The sequence below is a fragment of the Rutidosis leptorrhynchoides genome, chromosome 6, assembly GCF_046630445.1.
Source record: "Rutidosis leptorrhynchoides isolate AG116_Rl617_1_P2 chromosome 6, CSIRO_AGI_Rlap_v1, whole genome shotgun sequence".
NCBI classification, from domain to species: Eukaryota; Viridiplantae; Streptophyta; class Magnoliopsida; order Asterales; family Asteraceae; genus Rutidosis; species Rutidosis leptorrhynchoides.
Window position 1 is genome coordinate 25,572,735 of NC_092338.1, and position 20,902 is coordinate 25,593,636.

Here is a 20,902-nt window from a genome sequence, read left to right on the forward strand (position 1 = left end):
TGGTGTGTGAGGATCAAAAAAGTGTGTGTGAGAATCATCCCCCTTCCCCTATACAACCACTCCATTTATGCAACCTTTTTTTTATTATTAATACTTCAAGTTTCAATTGCACGTGTGAAGAAATTTATGATATTAACGAATACTAACCTAACATCATTTCAATGAGCACATTATTATTTATTAATTAAATTACGATTCCAATTCAATGAGCACGTTATGATATTAACGATTACAAACCTAACATCATTTCAAGTTTCCATTGCACGTTTAAAGAAATTTATGATACTTACGAATCAGTAAGATTTGTTTTCTTTGATAAAACTACGAACTTTATGGTTGTTAGCAAGTCCAACAGTAATGAGAAAGTCACACTCGAGCTTGTTAATGAGGTTGTACATTATGGAACAATAGTTGTACATGGTACTTAATTTTTTATCAGGTAAGATATTTGGCGCAAATTCTAACCGGTTGTCTGTCACTCTCAGAGACACAAAACCAGTTGGACAATCGTTATCGCCGACGGTGGTTGAAATTTCAATACACTTTTTTCCGGCCAGCGTCAAACAATGACCGGCCACCACTTTACTACTACTACCGTCACAGGAAAATCAACAATTTTCCTCCTTCCATCACATTCACCCCCAATCGTCAGGTATTCCTAAATCTATTTCTCTCTCTAGGGTTTGTAAAATTGTAGTAATGTGTTTTCAGTACGCCAGTTCGAAACCTAAGGTGATTAATTGCAAATATATATGTATATGTATGTATTATAAACCTCAACTGCATTATTTTATTTTACACAAAATTGAAAATCTCGCACAAATATGGAAATATCGCATGGACAATTGCAATCTCGCACAAATTAGAAATCTCACGCAATAACTCGCAACTGAAACAATAGTTGAAAATCTGCTCAAAATCTGTAAATCTCACATAAATCCGGAAATTTCGCACCAATATTGGAAATTAGAAATATCTATCTATATCTATATCTATCTATCTATCTACTATTATATTGCTAAAATGATATGTCATTATTAGGCTAATTCCTTTCTTAAAAAAAAATCAAAAAGAAAAAGAAAAAAAATCTAAGCATGGTGGATGATGTCATTAATCTAAATAATTTTTAATTAAAATTTAATCTTATTAATTAATTATTATTATTAAATCTTATTAATAATTATTTTAATTATTAAAATTAAATTATTTTAAATTATTTTAATTAATTATTTATAAAAGTTAAGCAGAAGGAAACCAATTCTACATTTATATTTTAATTTACACTCTTAAAATAAAATGACAACCAATATTATCTTTTATGATTGGATGTGGATTGTTAAATATGCATTTTAGGTGTTTGATGAAATGTTCAGTTGACGAGTTTCTTAGTCGAACTATGTGGTTCTACGGGTCATTATTATATTGCTAAAATGATGATGTCATTATTAGGCTAATTCCTTTGTTAAGAAAAAATCAAAAAGAAAAAGAAAAAAATCTAAGCATGGTGGATGATGTCATTAATCTAAATAATTTTTAATTAAAATTTAATCTTATTAATTAATTATTATTATTAAATCTTATTAATAATTATTTTAATTATTAAAATTAAATTATTTTAATTAATTATTTATAAAAGTTAGGCAGAAGGAAACCAATTCTACATTTATATTTTAATTTACACTCTTAAAATAAAATGACAACCAAATTTATCTTTTATGATTGAATGTGGATTGTTAAATATGCATTTTAGGTGTTTGATGAAATGTTCAGTTGACGAGTTTCTTAGTCGAACTATGTGGTTCTACGGGTCATTAAACTAAATAACTTTAGCATTTACGTTCACTTAATATCTATCATTAAATTGTTTCGTTTAAACAAACCCGTGATTTCACGGGTGATTTCACTAGTTTTACATTAATATGTTAATTTGTTATATCCGTGACCTTTTTTTTTTTTTTTTTTTTTTTTTTTGTTGACAGTTACTAATTGATAAAAAGGTAAAATAATTATAATGCAGTGCCTTAGTTATTACTATGATTTAACTTGTGCGTTTCATAAACAGAATGATTAATGGTTTAAAATCCGAATGATTCAAAGCTACTGATTGAATTTAGTTCTAGAGGACAATAAACTGTTTGATAATTGTTTGTAATGAACTCTATAAATGATGTAATTTTAATGTATTAACCTTTTATTATTTTGTATAAATAAAACAATATAATTGTTTGATAAATGTTCTGTGTATGATTTAAGGAGGATATTGAATAATATACAGATGAGTAACTACCTTTTAATATACATGCAGTGAAGGAGCTTTGGAATTTAATATGCATATGGAATTTTATATATTAATATGTAGCAATTTATTTCTTTATACAGGAAAGTGGCAAATAATATTAGGTTCAAATGTTCTATTGAGCTACCAATATTAAGCATGGATGTAGCTAGGCATGTTGTATCAGGGATTGCTGCTTCATTGGTACTATTGTCCTCAACAAACCAGGTTTGGTGTCTAACTTCTCTGTTCATGAACATCGCAATGGATTTCGACGCGTATAATCTAAACGAAATGGTTACTAGTGGCCTTCGAGTGGTTGTAGGTTCGGTGCTCATCGTTAATAGAGTAAATGCGTCTAGTAACCCTTATATAAAGGTGAAAATGTATTAAATAGCTATAATGGAAGTGTGTCAAATGGGTCATTGGGTCGAAATTCAAATGCTTACACTCTCGTAATCATTCAATACTTACAACCACACCACCAACAACAAATGTTTATGATATAGCTTTTATAATCATATTCAATAAAAGCATGTATAATAATAATAGGTTGGGTAAAAGTGAGTTGACAGGTCAACCCAATTGGAGCCCATATTTCACCAACTTTTGCTACATCTAGTTTGACACATTAAGGAAACTATGTGGATCCAAATATAGTTGTCATTTTCTTGTAACAATGACGACAGGCAAATAACATTTTACTAAGTTTGTATAATTTACTAAAAAGATTTTAAATTTTTTATGTTCGTCGTTTCTAAATATGGACACCCACATTGCAGGCTTTGGCGACAGAATTATGGCATAATAATTTATGCCAGATTGCAAGTACCACGAGCAATATCCCAACCCTTCCTGTTGACGAGGTTTCGAATCTGATGATGATGATGATGAAAGGGATGACAGCAAGAAACTTCGATCCCGTAAGATACTCCGGAAGATGGTTCGAAGTTGCTTCACTTAAACGCGGTTTTGCTGGTCAAGGTCAAGAAGATTGCCACTGCACCCAGGTAGATTTCGAACACAACTTTACAAAATAAAGAATTTTATGTTTAAATGAGTCTGCAAGATTCTGAATGCAGGGAGTGTATACATTTGATATGGAAACACCAGCAATTCAAGTAGATACTTTTTGTGTTCATGGTGGGCCCAACGGGTATATCACTGGTATACGGGGCCGGGTTCAGTGTCTTTCGGTGGAAGATACCGAGAAAACGGAGTCGGATTTAGAAAGACAAGAGATGATTAAAGAAAAGTGTTTTTTGAGGTTTCCTACATTGCCTTTCATTCCGAAAGAACCGTATGATGTAATTGATACTGATTATGACAATTTTGCTCTTGTTTCTGGAGCAAAGGACAAGAGCTTTATTCAGGTACACCTATGCAGTGCACTTACTTGAAAACACACAATTATGCATTAATTGATTGCTTCAATGGTACACTGTCAAAGCATGAAAAGTTACTAAGCCTGTAAGAAAAACGAACGTTCAACTAACATTTTGTGAACCGTTCGGCGGGAAGTTTGTTTACGTTCGTTTAGTTAAATTAATGAACGTGAACATGATTTTTCGTTCGTTTATTTAAAACGAACGCACACAGACATATATCGTTCGTTCAATTATGTTCGTCAATGTTCATTATAATGTTTGACTTAATAAATTGAACTTGTGTTAAGCATTAACTTATGTATTCATTTGTTTATGTTCATAAACAAACATAACGAACATGAACAAGAAAATCCGTTCGTCATTCTGTTCATGTTCATTCGATTGTTTGGTAAATCTCAATGAATGAACACGAATAGGCTCCTTTCATGTGCGTTCAGTTCATTTACAGGCCTAAAAGGCACTCACTACCCAACATCATATTCTTTGTTAATGTGTATGCCCAGTGGCGGATATAGGATTTGTAGTCACTTGTTGTCTCCTGCTCACTAGGGAAGTTTGGCGTTTTAATAAATTTCGCAGTTAAAAAAAAAAAAAACCCAAAAAAATTTCTACTAGATGTCTTATTTCAATGGTGTCACTCAATAAAATGTACACTATCCAGTGGTGTCACACTGTCACTAGTTAAAAACCCAAAAAAAAAAAAATTTCACTACATCGCGTATTTCAGTGGTGTCCCGTGCAACTACTGGGCTTACAATAGATCCGCCCCTGTGTATGCCCATGTGCAGAAGTGGTTCTTGACTTTTACTACTATGGGTCAACCTAAAAGTGTTTTGGGCCTAACCAAATATTTGTCGTGTTTTGGCCTCTGTTTTGGAACCCGTCGGCCCCTCCATTGTGTCATCACTACACTGATTTGTAACATGACTTGGTATTGCAAGCCTGCAACATATACTCATGTCTATGGCCTTGATGTTTTCAGATATATTCAAGGACACCGAATCCTGGACCAGAGTTTATAGAAAAGTACAAGCTTGTGTTGGCTGATTATGGCTATGATCCAACCCAAATTAAGGACACTCCACAAGACTGTGAGGTGTCGGATAGCCGATTAGCTGCAATGATGTCAATGAACGGAATGCAACAAGCACTAACTAATCAGTTTCCTGATCTTGAACTCACGTCTGCTGTTAAGTTCGATCCTTTCACAAGTGTTTTTGACACCTTAAAGAAACTTGTGCAGCTATATTTCAAGTAACTGTAAAGCTCCCTTATATTATATCTGCAAAGATGTGTCTCTTGACATCAGTATACAGCCATGGTTGCATGTACATAATTGTATTTTTATTTTTCATTTTTGTTTTTATTTTTGTCGTTTTATTGGAGCAAATTAGAATCACTAAAGAAGTGTGTGTTGTTTCTTTCTAATAACCTTGCAGATCTCAATTAGTTGTTCATCACTAAGTTGTTTTAGTATTTTTGTCATTAAAATCTTGGAAAATACTTGGGTTCCATTTTATGTCATCAATCACTTGCATTTTTCAATTTATGGTATATTCAAGATTTTACATATACAAATTTTTTTGCTACAATATATATTAATTGGATCATAAAAACCTAACTTACAGAATCAGAAACCTCTTACGCTGAATATTCATTAATAAATATTGAATTGATTGATTGATGGAGTATATATGAAACTTTTCATTACTCTAAAATAATTTATGCACACCATTTATATTTATATTTATATATGTTACTAAAATAATTATTCACTAAATAAATAGTAACTATTACTCAATATTAAATAAATTCATTAAATATTTATGGCTGTTTACTTTTTTCTCTATTAAGCTCTGTGTGGATATAGATGGCAGTATGAGTATAGATGACAATATGGATATGATCAATGAATAACTAATGGTGTTTACTTTTTGTGCGGAATAGATAGTCTGAATGATAAAATTGACTATTTTATCCCTAGACAAATTATTTTATTTATGTAAACAATCTGTCCACTTTCTTTTATTATTATTATTATTATTATTATTATTATTATATATACATGATTATTATTATTATTATTATTATATATATTATTATTATTATATAAGTTATATTACATTACAATGATAATAATAATAAATAATAAATAATAGTAACAAATATAATTACTAAATAGTTATGGAGTAACAGGTAAATAATGAAAAGATTCGATCTTGTAGATAATAGATTTCCACCAACAGTACATTTAACCATCCACCATGTGTACAAATTCTCCAGATACTTCTATTCTTCTCCCAACTACATTCATATTCATAATCAGCTAATAACATTTTCCAGATAACAATCAACAATTTCCAATTCGTTAAAACACTTATCCCCACCTAATTGCGCCTTTTCCTTCTTTTCTTTGAAACTACATGTGAAAAAGATTGACCGAAATATCACAACCTTACCTTAAAACCAAAACAACCATAACTTCCAAACCATAATCAAAGTTTAATCATCATCCTCATATATAATAACTTCAACAGAGGAGCACGTGACGGCTACTGGAGGAGCAAGTGACGGCGACCGAAGGAACAAGTGACGTGACGGAGACCGGAGGAGCAAGCGACGACATCCGCTGTCCAAGGTCTTCAATCAGGTTTAGATTTTTTGTATGATCGTTTGAAGATGAAGAATAATTTTTTGGTTGTTATTTTTATTTGGTCAAGTTTTCTTTAAAAGTGGTGAAGATGAAATTGTGAGGGTAAAGGTGGAAAGCAAATGCCATACGGGGACAACAGCCCTTTTTTTGGATTAATCATAATGCTCCCTGGCAAGATGGTCAAAAAGATTAAGTCAAAAGTAAACAAGGTGGGCGAATAATCTCTTGAAAACATTAATCCCAATTAAGCTAAAAATAAACAGACCGGGAAAGATACAAGCTTGTAACTTTCTACACAGCTTCTGATAGTCAGGCAAAAAAAGGATAACTGACAAACTATATATTAGCCAAAGCGAACTTAGTTGTCATGGACAAAACATTATTGACTTAATAGTATATATTCACAATTCCACATGACATGTTTTCTTATCTTTACAATGATTTTCCTTCCACACAAGTAGTCAATAAAATCCTTTTATCCCATACTTTGAATTATTTACCTGGTAAAGCATATTAAGAAATGAAACAAGTGTCATCTACCTTAATGCCTTATGCTAACGCAATTATATAGGGATGTAATCCAGTCGATTTGAGCTCGGATCACTAGATCAACGAGCTTTTATTAATTATTATGCATACTCGATAAGCTCAACTCGTTAACAACCCTACACTTCACTTGACTACTTTTACAATTGGCTTTAGAAAGATTCAAGAAAATGAATTTCTCACAACTTGACATGCATGATGCATGTTTCATATAATTCCTTTGAGTTTCCTTCAACACAAGTAGTTTCAATAGTTATGCATGATTAAAGAAGAAATGAGTAGTCAACAAAATTCCATTATTCCATACATGGAATCTAAATCATATCGATACATCCTTGTTCATTAGATGATTTGAAAATTTAAAGCTGAACCTGCACGTTTTACTTCACGCTGTTTGTTTCAGAAAGCTTCAAGAAAGTGAGTTTCTTCAACCGATTTGTTATTGGATTTGTAGGAACTCCACATTTTACGTCGACTATTTCAACCATACACGACCTCTTCTTGTGATTCTTCCTACTAGGAGTTCCATTTTCATCAACCGACGTACTATCAGAACGAAGAAAAGGATTCCTGCTATCTTTTCTAGCATGATGGTGCTTCGTTTTTTGAGGAACGCTAGCATGTTTCTCAATTATTTTGCTATCGTTGTTACTGCAACTGGTGCTTGCTTCATCGGCTTGTAACTTTTCCTTGGGATTTGTTACAATTGTACTTGTAGTAGTAACATTAGGTTCCAAGGCTCGTTTTGGAGATTTTGGTACGAATGGGACCGCTCTTGGAGATGCAACTTTATCCGACTTCAGTTCCCTTGACATTAGTGCGTTAATGGTGCCAGTGGTTCCAACTTTGATGGATCCACCACCACCTTTGATCGCTTCAAGTGTTTGAACCATGATTTATCGTCTATCTCGATTTTTTAGTTTCAAGATTAACTACACTACAAGTAAATGAAAGTAATCAGTAATGCATATGAAGTGCAAGACTCATCTTTATCAGAAATATAAATACCTCACTCTATTCAAATCATGAATGCAATTAAGTATGGCCTTATATGCATCCCATCTACATCAAAGCTTTATTGTCTCCTCTTACCATATAAATAAGAACCACAAAATAAACAACTACTAACATTCAAAGTAGCCAAAGACGACTGGGCCGAAAGTAGTGTTTTGTAGCATTTTAATTGCGTAAAAGATCTTGCATGCCAAGTTGTATTCAAACTTGTTTTAGTAGTTTTGAAATGCAATTTTCTATAATTGTTAGGCTTCCTTTTCTCCAAAACTATTGTACTTTAATCATATGTTATACCTTGTGTCAATGATTATGAATTTTCATAATATGGCAATAATCATTCATTCTAAGTGTATCAACAACACAAGGTAATATGGTGATTACTACAGTCATTATATCAAAAATAGTATTAGTACTATAAATCTTGTTCTCTTAAGCTCACATAATCGAAAGGTTTACTCGACCACCTAACATTCAATTAATGGTATTTAGAACAACGCTTTTTGAGTATGAAATATCAAGTTTTTTCACCCTTAATACAAAGCTTTTCTAGGACAAATAAAGGTAAGTACAGCAGTAAAAAACTTTGTTTAACATGATCCAAAACACATTTTATATGCAGGTTAATTGAGTGATTCCTTAATACTTATGTTGTGAAATTAAATTAAAAAAACAATTTTAGTAAAATGTTCATCAAATCAGATGATGCATGTAACAGACTTTCAACAGCTAATCATCTATAAAACAACAAAAAACAATAAATAAAACAGTAATCATAAAATGAAGATTAAGAACAATTACCCACTAGTATAGAAGCTCCAAATGAGTTCTTGATCACAAAGTTCTTGACTTTTCAAGTTGTAGTGATATAACTGAAAAAAGAAGATGTGTGTGTGTGGGTGTGTGCAGACCAGAGTGGGAAGTATGGAAGTAAAATGTAGACAAGATCCGGCATGAAATATTGAATATTTGAATATTATATTATATGGGAAAGGGAAACCACAGCACTCAAGATTTCAAAATACTGATTTGTTTTTGTGTTATTTCTGTCTCATAATAGTCTTTCCTGTTACTTTCCTTGACTCTATTACTTTGCTGGTTTAAACTATATAATAATAATTTAAAATTTAATAATACCCATTTGATATCTTAAAATAAAGAGTAGGACCCATGAATTAATGCAATGTTTCACTAGAAAAGCTCCACTTTGACTTTGCATCGAAGTCATTAAAAACTTGACCAAAAAACATTAAGTAGACTATAACTGCAGTACTGCTTAACTAAGATCCATAATAATAACTACTTCACCGAAATTTAATCTTTATGAAGTTAATGTATAGTGTGTTCTGATAAAGATGCATTTATCAGATAGAATACTATCACTTTGATTTGTGATAATACATCATCACAAATATGGAACTTCATATCTACTTACACATGGGGAAAAAAAGGTGTTTTCATTGGCTCAAGCAATCTACATTTCTACATTTTGATAAAGATTATATGTGCGGATGGTAACAGTGTCTTCTACAGATGTCTTGTCATCCTCCGGATTATTGTCTAGAAAAACAAATCATGGATATCGCGAGTTTTTGTCCTCCGAATGTAAACAATGAACGACCAATGAGACATATGTACGTTAATTGCATAAAAACATTTTACGTAATTAAGTTTCAGGTAACAGTTTATAGCCCTGAAGAAAATTTGGTCACGTTACTATGCAAATAAGACCATTTCTAATGGTGTCGGTGATATCACGGGTAGTTTATGCACTTTTTGTCCAAAAAGTGCAATCTGCCTAATCAGCAATGTCAGTTTCTGACATTTTTTAACTGTTAGTGTCAGTTTTTGTGTCAAATGTTGGGTAGGGTGATGAGGTAAACTCTGATTGAAAATTGGGTGAAAGAAATAATAATTTAAATAACAAGCATAAAATATCTGATTGGTTGAATCCAAAACTCATGGCTAATCTCCATCCTGTCAAAATACCGACTGACATTTTTTTCGTCACCAACTAACGCCTCATTAGTTTCCGCCACATAGACTGGCGGATGGATTCTGACGCGCCGTTAGGTGTGGTCTAACACAAACCTAACGTCACCCGTTATTGTCTATGGATTTTTGCTTTAAGGTTCACTCTTGCTCTCAAGTAAAATAAACCTATCAGTTTCCCATACACACTCCAAAAAAATAGCTTCTTCAATTTTGTGGTAATGTTCCCTGAAGACCTAGAAATTATTTAAGTAGAAAGACGGTTGTAAGCCTATATTAACAGGATAAAGCCAAGAATAATACTCCGTATAACTTAATAGAAGTGAAAACATACCTCGATTCCTCGTTGATTTAGTTTCATTGACTGCTGCTTTAGGGATACAGAGGAAACCATGTTGAAAACTGAAACAACGTCGACCAATATCTGTTCGGAAAATGAAATAAGCTTAATATTATAAGGGCAAATGGCCAAAAAAGGTAATGTAAGGTCCGAAGTTTACCAAAAGAATGAATGCCACCTTTTTCGTCACCCAAAAACGAACATTATATCTAACTTCGTCTAAAAAGGATTATTTGGACAAATACTCTTCTTTAAATTTAGGCCAATTAAAGCCTTAAAGGTGATGTCTAGCATTTGTACACACTTTATAACACAAATGATGGTTTAAAACATTTGCAGATCAGCAGCACGGTCACTTAGGGATCCAAAATTGAAGTGACAAACCCGTATATAGAAGACGGGGAATCGTGATATTGAAAGTTACGTGTGTGGTGATAATGCAAAAATGTAGACCTCTTGGAAACATAAAAGCCAATCATGTCCTTTCGATAATCAATTTTTAAAAAAAAATCAGGTGATAAGATCTTTGACAAAATAAGCATTTCAGTCAAAAAATTAAAATAAGTGTCTTCTTTGGGTGACTGAAAAAGTGATATTTCCTTTATTGGTAAACTTTGGACATTACATTATCTTTTTAGATCAATTGCGTATATCACAATAATGATCACAATGACAATAAAACTCAATATATATTAAAGTAGCCGTTACTTGTTGAGTCAAAACTCGAAGGCGTGCAAGCAAAGCCAACACAGTCATACAAAATCCCACAAAAAAGGATCCAGCAAGCAAATTAGATATCTCTCTGTCAATGTCAAGGAGATAAACAGCGGAAATAGGTAATTAAAGACAATGCATAATCCAAATTAAACCAGAAGAAGAAAAAATATTATGAAGTTCTAACTTGAGTAAAAGAAAATTGTATTACAAGTGGCACTTCTTGCCCATAAGCCCGCTTACAATTGAATTGCTCAAATTCAGTTGAGGTTTCTAAAAGCAGAATGAATCACACGGGTTAAAAGCACCCAAAGTATAGTTTTATCCTAATTTTTTTTATTAATATATCATACTATATAATATTGTAACAACAAAGTTCTGCAAACGATACTAACTTGTTAGCTACTTATAACAAAATAGCCTAAGAGGTTGTGGGTACAAGTCCAGGGTGGACTTATTTGTATATATTCATGTTATGTGTGGGAGTTTGCCTTTTAAAAAATATAGCCTAAAATGTTTGTCTGTCAAGTACAGTCAACCCAACCCGTTTTTATACGTAGTAAAAACAACCCATTTGAAACTTACCATGTTCTGACGTGTTACCCAACCTGGAAGACGTTCCTAAGTATCGTACCAACAATAGAGATGACAACACACTATGATGAAGCATGTATGCTAGACAAGCAAAGATTAAATATAAACAAAAACCTAACGAATAAAAACCAAAACAAACTATTGTATATACAAGAGAAAGGATACATAGCAGCCTTCAGCATTGGTTCATTCATCTGCACGCAGAAAAAAAAAAACAGACTAGATATGTTTACTCTATGATTTGAATGCTATATAAAAACAATCGATAACATACATGTTTAACTTCAGGTAACAATCACAGGACTTAAAAAGATGAATTTTACTCAAATCATACTAGTCACCTTCGAAAGTAGACGTGCAGCACTCTGAAGTCGCATCAGAAAATTATATTTGCCACCATCACATTTTCTTCTCTTCAAACTGCGAAAAATTATTACATAAATAAACAAATAAACTTGAATTCAACAAAGCTACAATTCCATACCTTTCCAATATCTGCACCTTTTGCTTAGTTCGATCATCGTTAATAACTCGAAAACACGAGTTAACTAGTTCGAACAAATTAGTCGATTGAAGAAGTTTACAGTCTCTTTTAACCTACAATAGCAAGAAAAATAACACGTGTACTAAACCTATCTGCAATTCACTGAAATCATGGCCTAGGTTTACTGATAACCTAACAATATAACTATACCTTCGATAAGTACTGGAAATACGAGCTTCTTCGATGCTGGTTTTTATTTTTGTGAACGATTCTATCAAGCACGCCTAATTCTGAGTGGAGTTGAACAATGAATGACTGCAATCGTGCCTCAATCATTATTGGCCACAATCATCTCGGCTGCAACCCAAGCTCTCGAGCCATCTTCTCTTTCCTATCCGGCACCAATTTTTTTTTTACTCCATCTCAAAGTGGCATATTTGCTCTCTCTAGCCACTATTATTTATTAGTTACCCATAGATATTGAAGTGGATTCACATGCCACACATTAGTTACCCGAACACGTTTCTGTGAAGTTGGGCGAAACCTTTGCAGAAGCTCGTAATCAAAAGGACAAAACCAACACTCAATTGCATATCCTTCTAATGCTAATAGCTTCATTTGCTGTGATCGTATCATGGTGGGGTTTGTAATTTTTATCGTCCGTTTATTCTTCATAATCTATAATTTATGTTTTTCTTAGGATTATTTATTTTCTTATGCTTCACAACTTGTAATTACTTAATTATAATTCCGTGATTGATGATGAAGTTTACTGTAGTTTAATTTGATTAGTTAACTGATTCAAATGAATGTACCACCGGTTACTGTTGATTCTACGGAAACTAAGTGGACTTTAATTTGTAGATATATATATGAACGGACCAAATGGAGGATGTATTTGTGGCAATCATTTGAATGCTTCTTATTGTTGCGTTAATTCCGATTTGCCTGTGGAGACGCAGTCAGGTTTCGTCGTCTCATGGCGAACATGAAGAACAACCACAGGTTAGGGTTTTAAAAAACTCGTTTAGTATTGGTCAGATTAAGTAATTATTTACTGTGAAATGCAATAAGTGGATAAACACTTAAACATGCAATTTGAAAGACATCCAGATTAAACTTTTGAGGTAGAGCATTTGATTTTTATGATTTTAAATTGTAAGCAGGTTCAGCAGAGAGAGACTGTTGCACGCCCACCTGGTACTCGTAGTAGGATGCGTAGACAGCAAACATCTGCAGCCAGCACGTCTTCTGCTCCTCAAACTGTAGAAGGTTTGTGCTGTGCTACTGTACTTGCAACCTTTTATTACATAGTACTCCGTATCTCTTATTGACAATTTCATACAGTTAACATCTCTAGCAGTGTTTGTAATATTATATGTGGTTACTAATACTGTTTTGAGTTAAAGTAGAAACTGAAGATGGAAGTGAAGAGGAAGCTGTTGAAGGGGAATATTACAATGCAAAGGCATCAAAGAAGAAAGGAAGGAAGAAACATAAAAACGGATAAACAGATGAGGTTCAGGCTACTCGGGGAATGTGAGTACTTCTATTCAAATTTAGCCATCTTGGTGGCTTAACTGGGTTATCCTGTGACTGTTGGCCACCTCAAGATATGCTGCTAGTGAGGTTTGAACTTAAGAGTTGCGATGAGGATATCAGGAGCCTAAGCACTAGGCTATTTTGGGATGGTTTGAAACTTTGAATGGAGAAAAATAAATCTTAATTGACCCATATGCAAGTAAATGGATCGAAAATGGCTACCTCTACCTTTGATTTTGTTGAGTATATTAAGATTTGGACTGTGGCCCATAATCATCTTTTCATCAAATGTTATTACCCCTAGCAATAAAAATGGAAGGAACCTTCAGCTTAATAGATGCATTGCTTTGTCAACAGAAACAGAAATGTGTTCCTTTGGAAGATCTTGCTACTGAATTCAAGCTACGGACTCAGGTGCTCCTTGCTCATTATTCTTTCTCCAATCTAAAAAAATTTATGTTCTTTTTGGAGTGGCTCATCTATATTCTGATTTTTATATCTGTTTATGCCCTAGAGTTGATAGTTTAGGACTAGAGGTGGAAATTTCTACCGCTCTACTTATGATGGGCCAATCAGGGTTATGTTCTATTTTTAATTGGTCAAAGCAGGCCAAACGGGTTGGAAGTTGTCCAAAGTGTATTTTTTTATTACTTAAATATTCTAAACTTAACTTGAAAGTTAGATTTATAATCGTATTTGACACATTGATTCTAATTTAAAATAGTGTTTGGAGTGAACAGGCCTGGCTTGTTTAGATTTTTTTTTCCATACTTAACCTTACTTGTTTTAAACTGTTGTCCAGCCCTCCTGTCCCACCCATATTGCCATCTCTGTTAGATAGTTTTAAACCTCCCTTGTTTAAAATGGTACCAACTCTTACAGGCTTGGGTGATCCTTATTTTATCTTGTTTAACACTACAGGACTGTATGTATCACATCACTGGAAGATATGGGTATGTTGACTCTCACATATTGTTTCTTTTATTTGGCTTAAATCATATACGGTAACAATTGTCTCGTGTCCATCAAAAAGTCCGATATAAAAACTAAAGGAATCATGTAACTTCACTCTTGTTTTAGTTCTCCTTTGATATCTAGTGTTCTTTATAACCTACATAAGCACAAACATGGTGTTTAACTATGTATAATTTGATTTTTGTCCTTCCTTTATGCAGGGAGATTATCTGGTGTCACGAATGATAGAGGAAAGTACATATACATCTCTCACGAAGAAATGCAGGCAGTGTCAGACTATATCAAGCGTCAAGGGTCAGCATTGCACATCTTGTAAGCCAATCGAACCAGTTCACAGATTTAGAACCCAAACAATTTGTATGTTGAAGACTTAGCTATTCTAGATGACATCACAGTTGCTTGATCCACTGTACGTCCTTTTGTTTCAAGTCATAGAGTTTGTGAAACATACCCAGACACGAAATTAGCGAATAGGATTCATAACAGTTTACTTGTGCATTCTTCATGAGTTCCTTTTTTGGTGTTACAAATAGTTTAATCACATTGTTTAAATACCCGTTAAGCTTTTAAATCTGTAGAAACTATTATAAGAAATTAAGGATGCAGTACTTAATTATATATGTAACGAAAGTAATTTTCCCAAAATTTAAGCTAAAGAGGTCCACTAATTCTTTTAAGAGACAAAATTAAAAATGTATACTTTGTCGCATTGTTAATGGATACTCTTTCATTAATTACCAAGTAAACATTTGACTTCAATAATATACCAAAATTTATTTTTTTTTCGTTTCTGGTACAGCAAATTTTTAGGATAAACATACCAAGGAGTACTGTAGAATTTTTTCAGATCTCTTTCCTAATTTGGCGTGGAAACAGGGGAAGAGAATGAGCTGAAAACGTCTCATTTTCAACTTTCTATTTTTAACAACCCTTTGTTTCTTCACTCCGGCAGATGAACCATTTTTTTAGACTCCACCTTCGCGAAGGAAGTAAAGACTACAAGTCCCTATGGAAGTTCCTTGCCCACTTCTTGGCATCTGCCTTTAACGGAACCGGACCGCCGGTGATGTCATCTCTGCCACAACACCACCATTCTCCCCGTCCCTCATTACTCGTCACTCGTACAAATCAGTCATCACTAACACACGTAATGACTCAAACCATCAACTTCTCGAATCTCGCTTCTTAATTGCCAAGGATATGAGAGTGTCATGGATATCATGGCTTCTGTTGTTTATATTTCAAATTTGTAATGCTCAAGATGATGGAGATCAACCTCAAATCACTCTACCAAAGGAAGCCGAAAATTGTAACGGAATCTTTTTACAATACAATTTCGATACACGAGAGAAAGAATACCCACATCTCAAAAACGCCACCGCACAATCGTGGGCTTTCAAGTCTCAGTTAACGCTCGTCAACACTGGCGCCACCGAGTTAAAATCATGGCAAGCATTTATCGGTTTCCAACACGACGAGATCTTGGTGTCAACGGAAGGTGCAACGATTCTTAACGGTGACAGTTTTCCTATGAAGGTGGAGAAGAACGGAACTCACCTGACCGGATATCCACAGGCGGATTTGAAGACCGCTATTGACACCGCAGGTGACTTGACTCAGATGTCGGCTAAGGTTAAGATCAAGGGAACCATGTTTGGGGTGAAGCTCGGCGGCAATGTTATGCCTACAAACATTAAGCTCGAAAACGAAGGCTTTAAATGTCCCAAAGCAACAACCAAAGCAAGTATGTGTTTCTGAATCATTTAGTTTTCTTACCACTTTCAAGTGAGAAACCACTAGAACAAAATACTACTGCGTAAATAGTACAATCTAACAGATCTATTTACATACATTAGTGTTGCGAAAGACAACTTTTCAATACTAATACTAGGGTGATGTTTGTTTTAAGATGTTTTTGTCTTAAGATCTGCAGATGGTCTGTAGAGAAGATGTGTTATATGCTGAATACTGAAAGATTGTTTGTCTATATGTATGCAAAATAACTTAAATAACTTAATCCTGTTTGCAGGAGTAAGAAGTATATATTTCTAAGTTTGCGAGTTTGCATATGACATATTTTATCTAAAATTAATGGGGTATAAACGTTTGTGGGTGTGCAGACATAAGACATAAACAAACAACACCTAGGGTTTCTTAGATAAATTCTTCGAAAACATGAGAAGTTTCCTGCATCTAGAAATAGTCTAAACTTTGTTCTTTCTGTTTTTTTTTTTTTTTTCCTTCATGAAACAGAATCAATGCATGTATGTTGCACCAAAGATCCCAAGTTTAAGCAAAAAAAAAAGTTACTCAAATTCTTCCCCCGCAGAGAAGCCGACCTGTCCATCATATACGACGTAATACAAGCGAATAAAGGGAATTATCAAGCTGAGGTCACCATCGAAAACAACCATCCACTTGGGCGCCTCGATCACTGGAAATTAACCTTCGAATGGATGAGAAACGAGTTCATATACGACCTACGTGGTGCTTTCCCTCGTAAAAAAGAACCCGCCGAATGCCTCTATAGTGCAGCCGGTCAATACTATCAAGACTTCGATTTCTCAAAAGTCATAAACTGTCAGAAAACGCCCGTAATTTCCGACCTCCCGCCAACCATGAAAGACGATGAAAAAATCGGGAAATTACCATTTTGTTGCAAAAATGGAAACATCCTTTCGAAAATAATGAACGAAACGAAAGCCAAATCGGTCTTCCAAATGAATGTTTTCAAACTGCCTCCTGATTTAAACCGAACTGCTATCAATCCACCGCAAAACTGGAAAATCGAAGGGTTTGTTAACCCGCATTACAAATGTGGACAACCCGTTCGTGTCGACCCGACTGAAACACCCGACCCAACTGGCATCGAAGCTACTGTTTCAGCTATAGCAAGTTATCAAATAACTTGTAATATAACAAAACCGAAACCAAAAATGGCAAAATGTTGTGTTTCGTTTTCCGCTTACTACGCCGAATCCGTTGTCCCGTGCAACACTTGCGCGTGTGGATGCGAAAACGTAAACACGAGAAAATGCGACGAGGATGCCGCCGCGTTACCTCTTCCTGCGGAAGCACTTTTGGTTCCGTTTGCGAACAGGACAACTAAAGCAAAAGCATGGGCTAAAATCAAGCATTTAGATTTACCAAAAAAGTTACCGTGTCCCGATAATTGTCCGGTTAGTATAAACTGGCACGTCGATAGTGACTATAAAACCGGGTGGACAGCCCGGGTGACGATATTTAACTGGGACCCGAGGCCGTTTGAGGATTGGTTTTTGGCTGTGCAGTTAAAAAAAGCATTTGTTGGGTTCCAAAATGTTTACTCGTTCAACGGAACAAAGTTACCGAAGGTGAACAAGACTATTTTCTTGCAGGGGTTGCCTGGTTTAAACTATTTGGTGGCGTTAACAAACGGGTCGAAACCAGGGGAACCCGCAGTACCAGGAAAGCAACAATCGGTACTATCGTTTTTGAAGAAAAACACACCTAAAATACGAGTAGCTAACGGAGATGGTTTTCCATCGAAGGTGTTGTTTAACGGAGAAGAATGTGCATTGCCTAAGAAACTACCGAAACGTTCTGCTGGAAGTTGTCGATCGTCTATCGGGTTGTTTCGGGCAGGGTTTGTTGCGTTTTTAACATATATTGTGATTAATTTAAATATTCCTTCAATGACACAAAGAATGTAATTTGTAGAAATTAGATGATGTGAATTATTTTCTAACCTGTAGTGTCCATGTTCTTTTTTACTAGTATTACTAATGTGCAATGGATGACGGTGTCAACATGACGTTATTGCTGATGTCAGTAGTTTTTTACTCTTTATAGTTTTAAGTTTTAGTTAATGGGGTAATTGGGGTAATGGTGAAAACAGAACATAAGGAGTAAGATCATAATTTATTTATTAATGAGACACACGATATGGTGTACTAGATCGATTACATTTGATACACACGATGGTGTGTTATTGAGTCTCATTTTATTCGATACGGATTCATATTGGCTTAAACAGCCTAGGCGTGTTTAGATCAAGACAGCTTGCATTTGGCAGGGTTGGTTCATGAGACCACATTCCATGGGGAGGTTCATAGCCATGCGCATCATCTGACCCATCATATGTTGTTGCATCTGTGTGTTCATCATCATCTTCAAGCCCTCACACATGCATTCTGGTTCCTGCATCATCCTCAGCTGATTGCAGCACATTTGCATCTGCTGCTGTGGTTCTGTTCTACGTGACCCTTGTCTTCTTCCTGTGTACATGCAACATTAATATTAATGAGTAACTACTAGTATTAGTATACATAATAATAGAGAAACTATATTCAACTAATCCTAGCTACAGTGGCGGAACTTTAACCCGACCACTGAGGCGGCTGCCCAAACCTAATACTCCGTATTTTTCATTGACAGGGTTAAACACTAATATAAATATTACGGAGAATTTTATACCAGTAGTAAAAAAAATAGTGTAAACTTTTTTTTTTTTTTGAAATTCAGATGGGGCGGGTGCCCCTTCATGTCCCTTAAATGTTCCGCCCCTGCCTAGCTAGCATTTCTATTTTCAAAAAAGGTCCATTATTTTGTATAACTGATTTTCCGACCCGCTTTACGAGCCGACTAATCTCAAGGCGACTACCCGCTTTGCGGGCAGTCCAGAGTCATTGCGGGTTTCAAGCGTTAGATATATGGTTGACGCCAAGCTTTAAACGAAAATCTTGGGTCTGTATATAATTTCTCATACGAATAATAGTAACATATATAAGTGGTGGTGTGAACGGACCTTGTGTAGTCGACATGAGGTACATCCTGCAGTCATTGAGCATCTGCGGGTCCATCATCTGCTGACTGCAGCCGGATCCAGTTGATCTTCTGCCAAAGGGGTTCTCGTCGACGGTTGTGATGGTGACGGTTTTGGCTGAGGCCTCAGCGACTACCGCAATGGCTACAAAGGCGAGAAGTGCAACAAGTGAAAACCTTGCCATTGTATTATATATGTGAGTATTTTGATGGATTTGGTAATTAGTTTTTGATGTGTAATTGGTATAAGAGATATATGGTGTATTTATAGGGGGTTTGAAGGATTGCATGGTGAGTACGTGTGAATTTATTTAAATCCATTTGTTGAAGGTCGAAGAAAGTTAGTAACACGTACGTAGTGTGGACCATAAACCCATTTGTAACTTTGCTTTAGTTTGTAACTGTTGTGTCTTGTGGGACGACGCCTGTGTTAATGTGTTTCTCCTGACCTCAATTCTAATAATGGTGCATGTGTTTTAACAATTATTTTCGTTAATTAATTGCCATATATTTGAAAGCAACGGGTTATATATCTAGTTAAATTCAATGATTAATTTGAAGAGTGCGAAATGTCCCGTTCGAACTAACTAAATTTTGTCCAGGAAATAGTAAGGTTCAAGGGGGTATCACCCCAATGCAGGGTGCTAGGGGGCAGCGTCCCCTAGTTAGTTTTTCTTGTATACCGAAATGATAAATCCAAACGAATTTTCACTTCAAAAATATCATTTTGTATTTCATGCCAAAATTGAAGGGTTAAACCCTTGCAATTCTAACCACCAAATAGCCAAATATCAAGTCTATTTATTCTTCTGTATACCTCCATATGAACATATAGAAATAATATGCAAACACTATGATATAATGCTTATGATTTTTATTGCCTAAATACAAAGTGAAGTTTTCATCTTTAGGGTGTAAAATATTTGGTTTAAAACCGTCTAATTCGAATATTCATTCGTATCCGAACCGGTCACAACTAAACCGAATTTGGAAAACAATTTTCGAATCGATTGAAACCGAAAGCGAATTCAGTATTTGAATTTCGGTTCGATTTTTGATTTTGGATTTTTCAAATTCAAATTAATCGAAAATCAAATTCAAAACAAAAAATAACTTAATAATAATAATATTTTTACAAATATATTGAATAGTTTAGCTTCTTGATAACTAAAAATTTAGCTATGATGTTATTACGAATTACTCTAAGGATTGTGTTTGGACTTTAATTTAAATCTCACATACATTAAAATTGTATGTTTCGTGAACTCGAATTTAGTTAATAAATAAGACTAATTTAATGTTTATATCTAAGTGATTCATGATCAATCCTATATTAAGTTATTGAGTGCAATGAGATTAGGATGGAGGATGAGATGTTTGATGATTATTTTGGGCTCCGATGATCGTGTTTCACTTTATCAATCAAGTGATCAACCACCCCGACCCGGTGTTGATTGTCAATTAGCATGATTCACTTTAGCACAATGTGGAAATTCCTTGGGCAAGGTCACAAGTGAAAATCACAAAAGGCTTGGGCAAATGGCAGAGAATCAACAACCTATAAATGAGAGGCCAAGCTCCCTAT

The 20,902-nt window shown here is 34.5% G+C and overlaps 6 protein-coding genes across 6 annotated transcripts; 3 read left to right on the forward strand and 3 right to left on the reverse strand.

The window, feature by feature from the left end:
* Positions 1-482: 482 nt before the first annotated feature.
* On the forward strand, positions 483-4,932 carry LOC139855973 (chloroplastic lipocalin-like). Its single transcript, XM_071845208.1, has 5 exons — positions 483-652; positions 2,380-2,503; positions 3,058-3,285; positions 3,358-3,648; positions 4,646-4,932. Exons 1-5 carry the CDS (start codon positions 567-569, stop codon positions 4,919-4,921), a joined length of 1,005 nt encoding a protein of 334 aa, XP_071701309.1. The 5' UTR covers positions 483-566; the 3' UTR covers positions 4,922-4,932.
* A 2,310-nt stretch (positions 4,933-7,242) lies between these two features.
* Positions 7,243-7,755, reverse strand: LOC139853487 (uncharacterized). The gene has a single exon (XM_071842879.1). The coding sequence runs from the start codon at positions 7,753-7,755 to the stop codon at positions 7,243-7,245; it is 513 nt and encodes a 170-aa protein (XP_071698980.1).
* Positions 7,756-9,048: 1,293 nt separating this feature from the next.
* Positions 9,049-12,333, reverse strand: LOC139853489 (uncharacterized). The gene is made up of 7 exons (XM_071842880.1): positions 12,208-12,333; positions 11,998-12,110; positions 11,855-11,933; positions 11,679-11,707; positions 10,914-11,007; positions 10,200-10,289; positions 9,049-10,101 (listed from the first exon to the last, which is right to left on the reverse strand). The coding sequence occupies exons 1-7, from the start codon at positions 12,331-12,333 to the stop codon at positions 10,000-10,002; spliced, it is 633 nt and encodes a 210-aa protein (XP_071698981.1). The 3' UTR covers positions 9,049-9,999.
* Positions 12,334-13,896: 1,563 nt separating this feature from the next.
* On the forward strand, positions 13,897-15,068 carry LOC139853490 (DDRGK domain-containing protein 1-like; the record flags this gene model as incomplete). The annotated part of the gene is given in 6 exon segments (XM_071842881.1): positions 13,897-13,953; positions 14,461-14,468; positions 14,470-14,492; positions 14,715-14,807; positions 14,810-14,865; positions 14,867-15,068. Coding segments are annotated over 6 exon segments (288 nt in total), but the record flags the coding sequence as incomplete, so codon positions are not given.
* A 645-nt stretch (positions 15,069-15,713) lies between these two features.
* Positions 15,714-18,544, forward strand: LOC139853491 (COBRA-like protein 10). The gene is made up of 3 exons (XM_071842882.1): positions 15,714-16,258; positions 16,768-18,139; positions 18,451-18,544. The coding sequence occupies exons 1-3, from the start codon at positions 15,715-15,717 to the stop codon at positions 18,542-18,544; spliced, it is 2,010 nt and encodes a 669-aa protein (XP_071698983.1). The 5' UTR covers position 15,714.
* On the reverse strand, positions 18,541-19,502 carry LOC139853492 (albumin-8-like). The gene is made up of 2 exons (XM_071842884.1): positions 19,301-19,502; positions 18,541-18,770 (listed from the first exon to the last, which is right to left on the reverse strand). The coding sequence occupies exons 1-2, from the start codon at positions 19,500-19,502 to the stop codon at positions 18,541-18,543; spliced, it is 432 nt and encodes a 143-aa protein (XP_071698985.1).
* Positions 19,503-20,902: the final 1,400 nt, after the last annotated feature.

What these genes read in the sequence shown, in the direction of transcription:
- LOC139853487 (XM_071842879.1), bottom strand. Translation starts at nt 7,755, where the DNA reads ATGGTTCAAACACTTGAAGCGATCAAAGGTGGTGGTGGATCCATCAAA.
- LOC139853492 (XM_071842884.1), bottom strand. Translation starts at nt 19,502, where the DNA reads ATGGCAAGGTTTTCACTTGTTGCACTTCTCGCCTTTGTAGCCATTGCG. An exon ending in CCTCATGTCGACTACACAAG is followed by an intron (nt 18,771 to 19,300) that starts GTCCGTTCACAC and finishes GCATGTACACAG; the next exon opens with GAAGAAGACAAGGGTCACGT.
- LOC139855973 (XM_071845208.1), top strand. Translation starts at nt 567, where the DNA reads ATGACCGGCCACCACTTTACTACTACTACCGTCACAGGAAAATCAACA. An exon ending in TATTGTCCTCAACAAACCAG is followed by an intron (nt 2,504 to 3,057) that starts GTTTGGTGTCTA and finishes CCCACATTGCAG; the next exon opens with GCTTTGGCGACAGAATTATG. An exon ending in AGGACAAGAGCTTTATTCAG is followed by an intron (nt 3,649 to 4,645) that starts GTACACCTATGC and finishes TGATGTTTTCAG; the next exon opens with ATATATTCAAGGACACCGAA.
- LOC139853489 (XM_071842880.1), bottom strand. Translation starts at nt 12,333, where the DNA reads ATGATTGAGGCACGATTGCAGTCATTCATTGTTCAACTCCACTCAGAA. An exon ending in AAGGTGCAGATATTGGAAAG is followed by an intron (nt 11,934 to 11,997) that starts GTATGGAATTGT and finishes AATTTTTCGCAG; the next exon opens with TTTGAAGAGAAGAAAATGTG. An exon ending in CTGCACGTCTACTTTCGAAG is followed by an intron (nt 11,708 to 11,854) that starts GTGACTAGTATG and finishes TTCTGCGTGCAG; the next exon opens with ATGAATGAACCAATGCTGAA.
- LOC139853491 (XM_071842882.1), top strand. Translation starts at nt 15,715, where the DNA reads ATGAGAGTGTCATGGATATCATGGCTTCTGTTGTTTATATTTCAAATT. An exon ending in CAAAGCAACAACCAAAGCAA is followed by an intron (nt 16,259 to 16,767) that starts GTATGTGTTTCT and finishes TTCATGAAACAG; the next exon opens with AATCAATGCATGTATGTTGC. An exon ending in ATCGGGTTGTTTCGGGCAGG is followed by an intron (nt 18,140 to 18,450) that starts GTTTGTTGCGTT and finishes ATGGTGTACTAG; the next exon opens with ATCGATTACATTTGATACAC.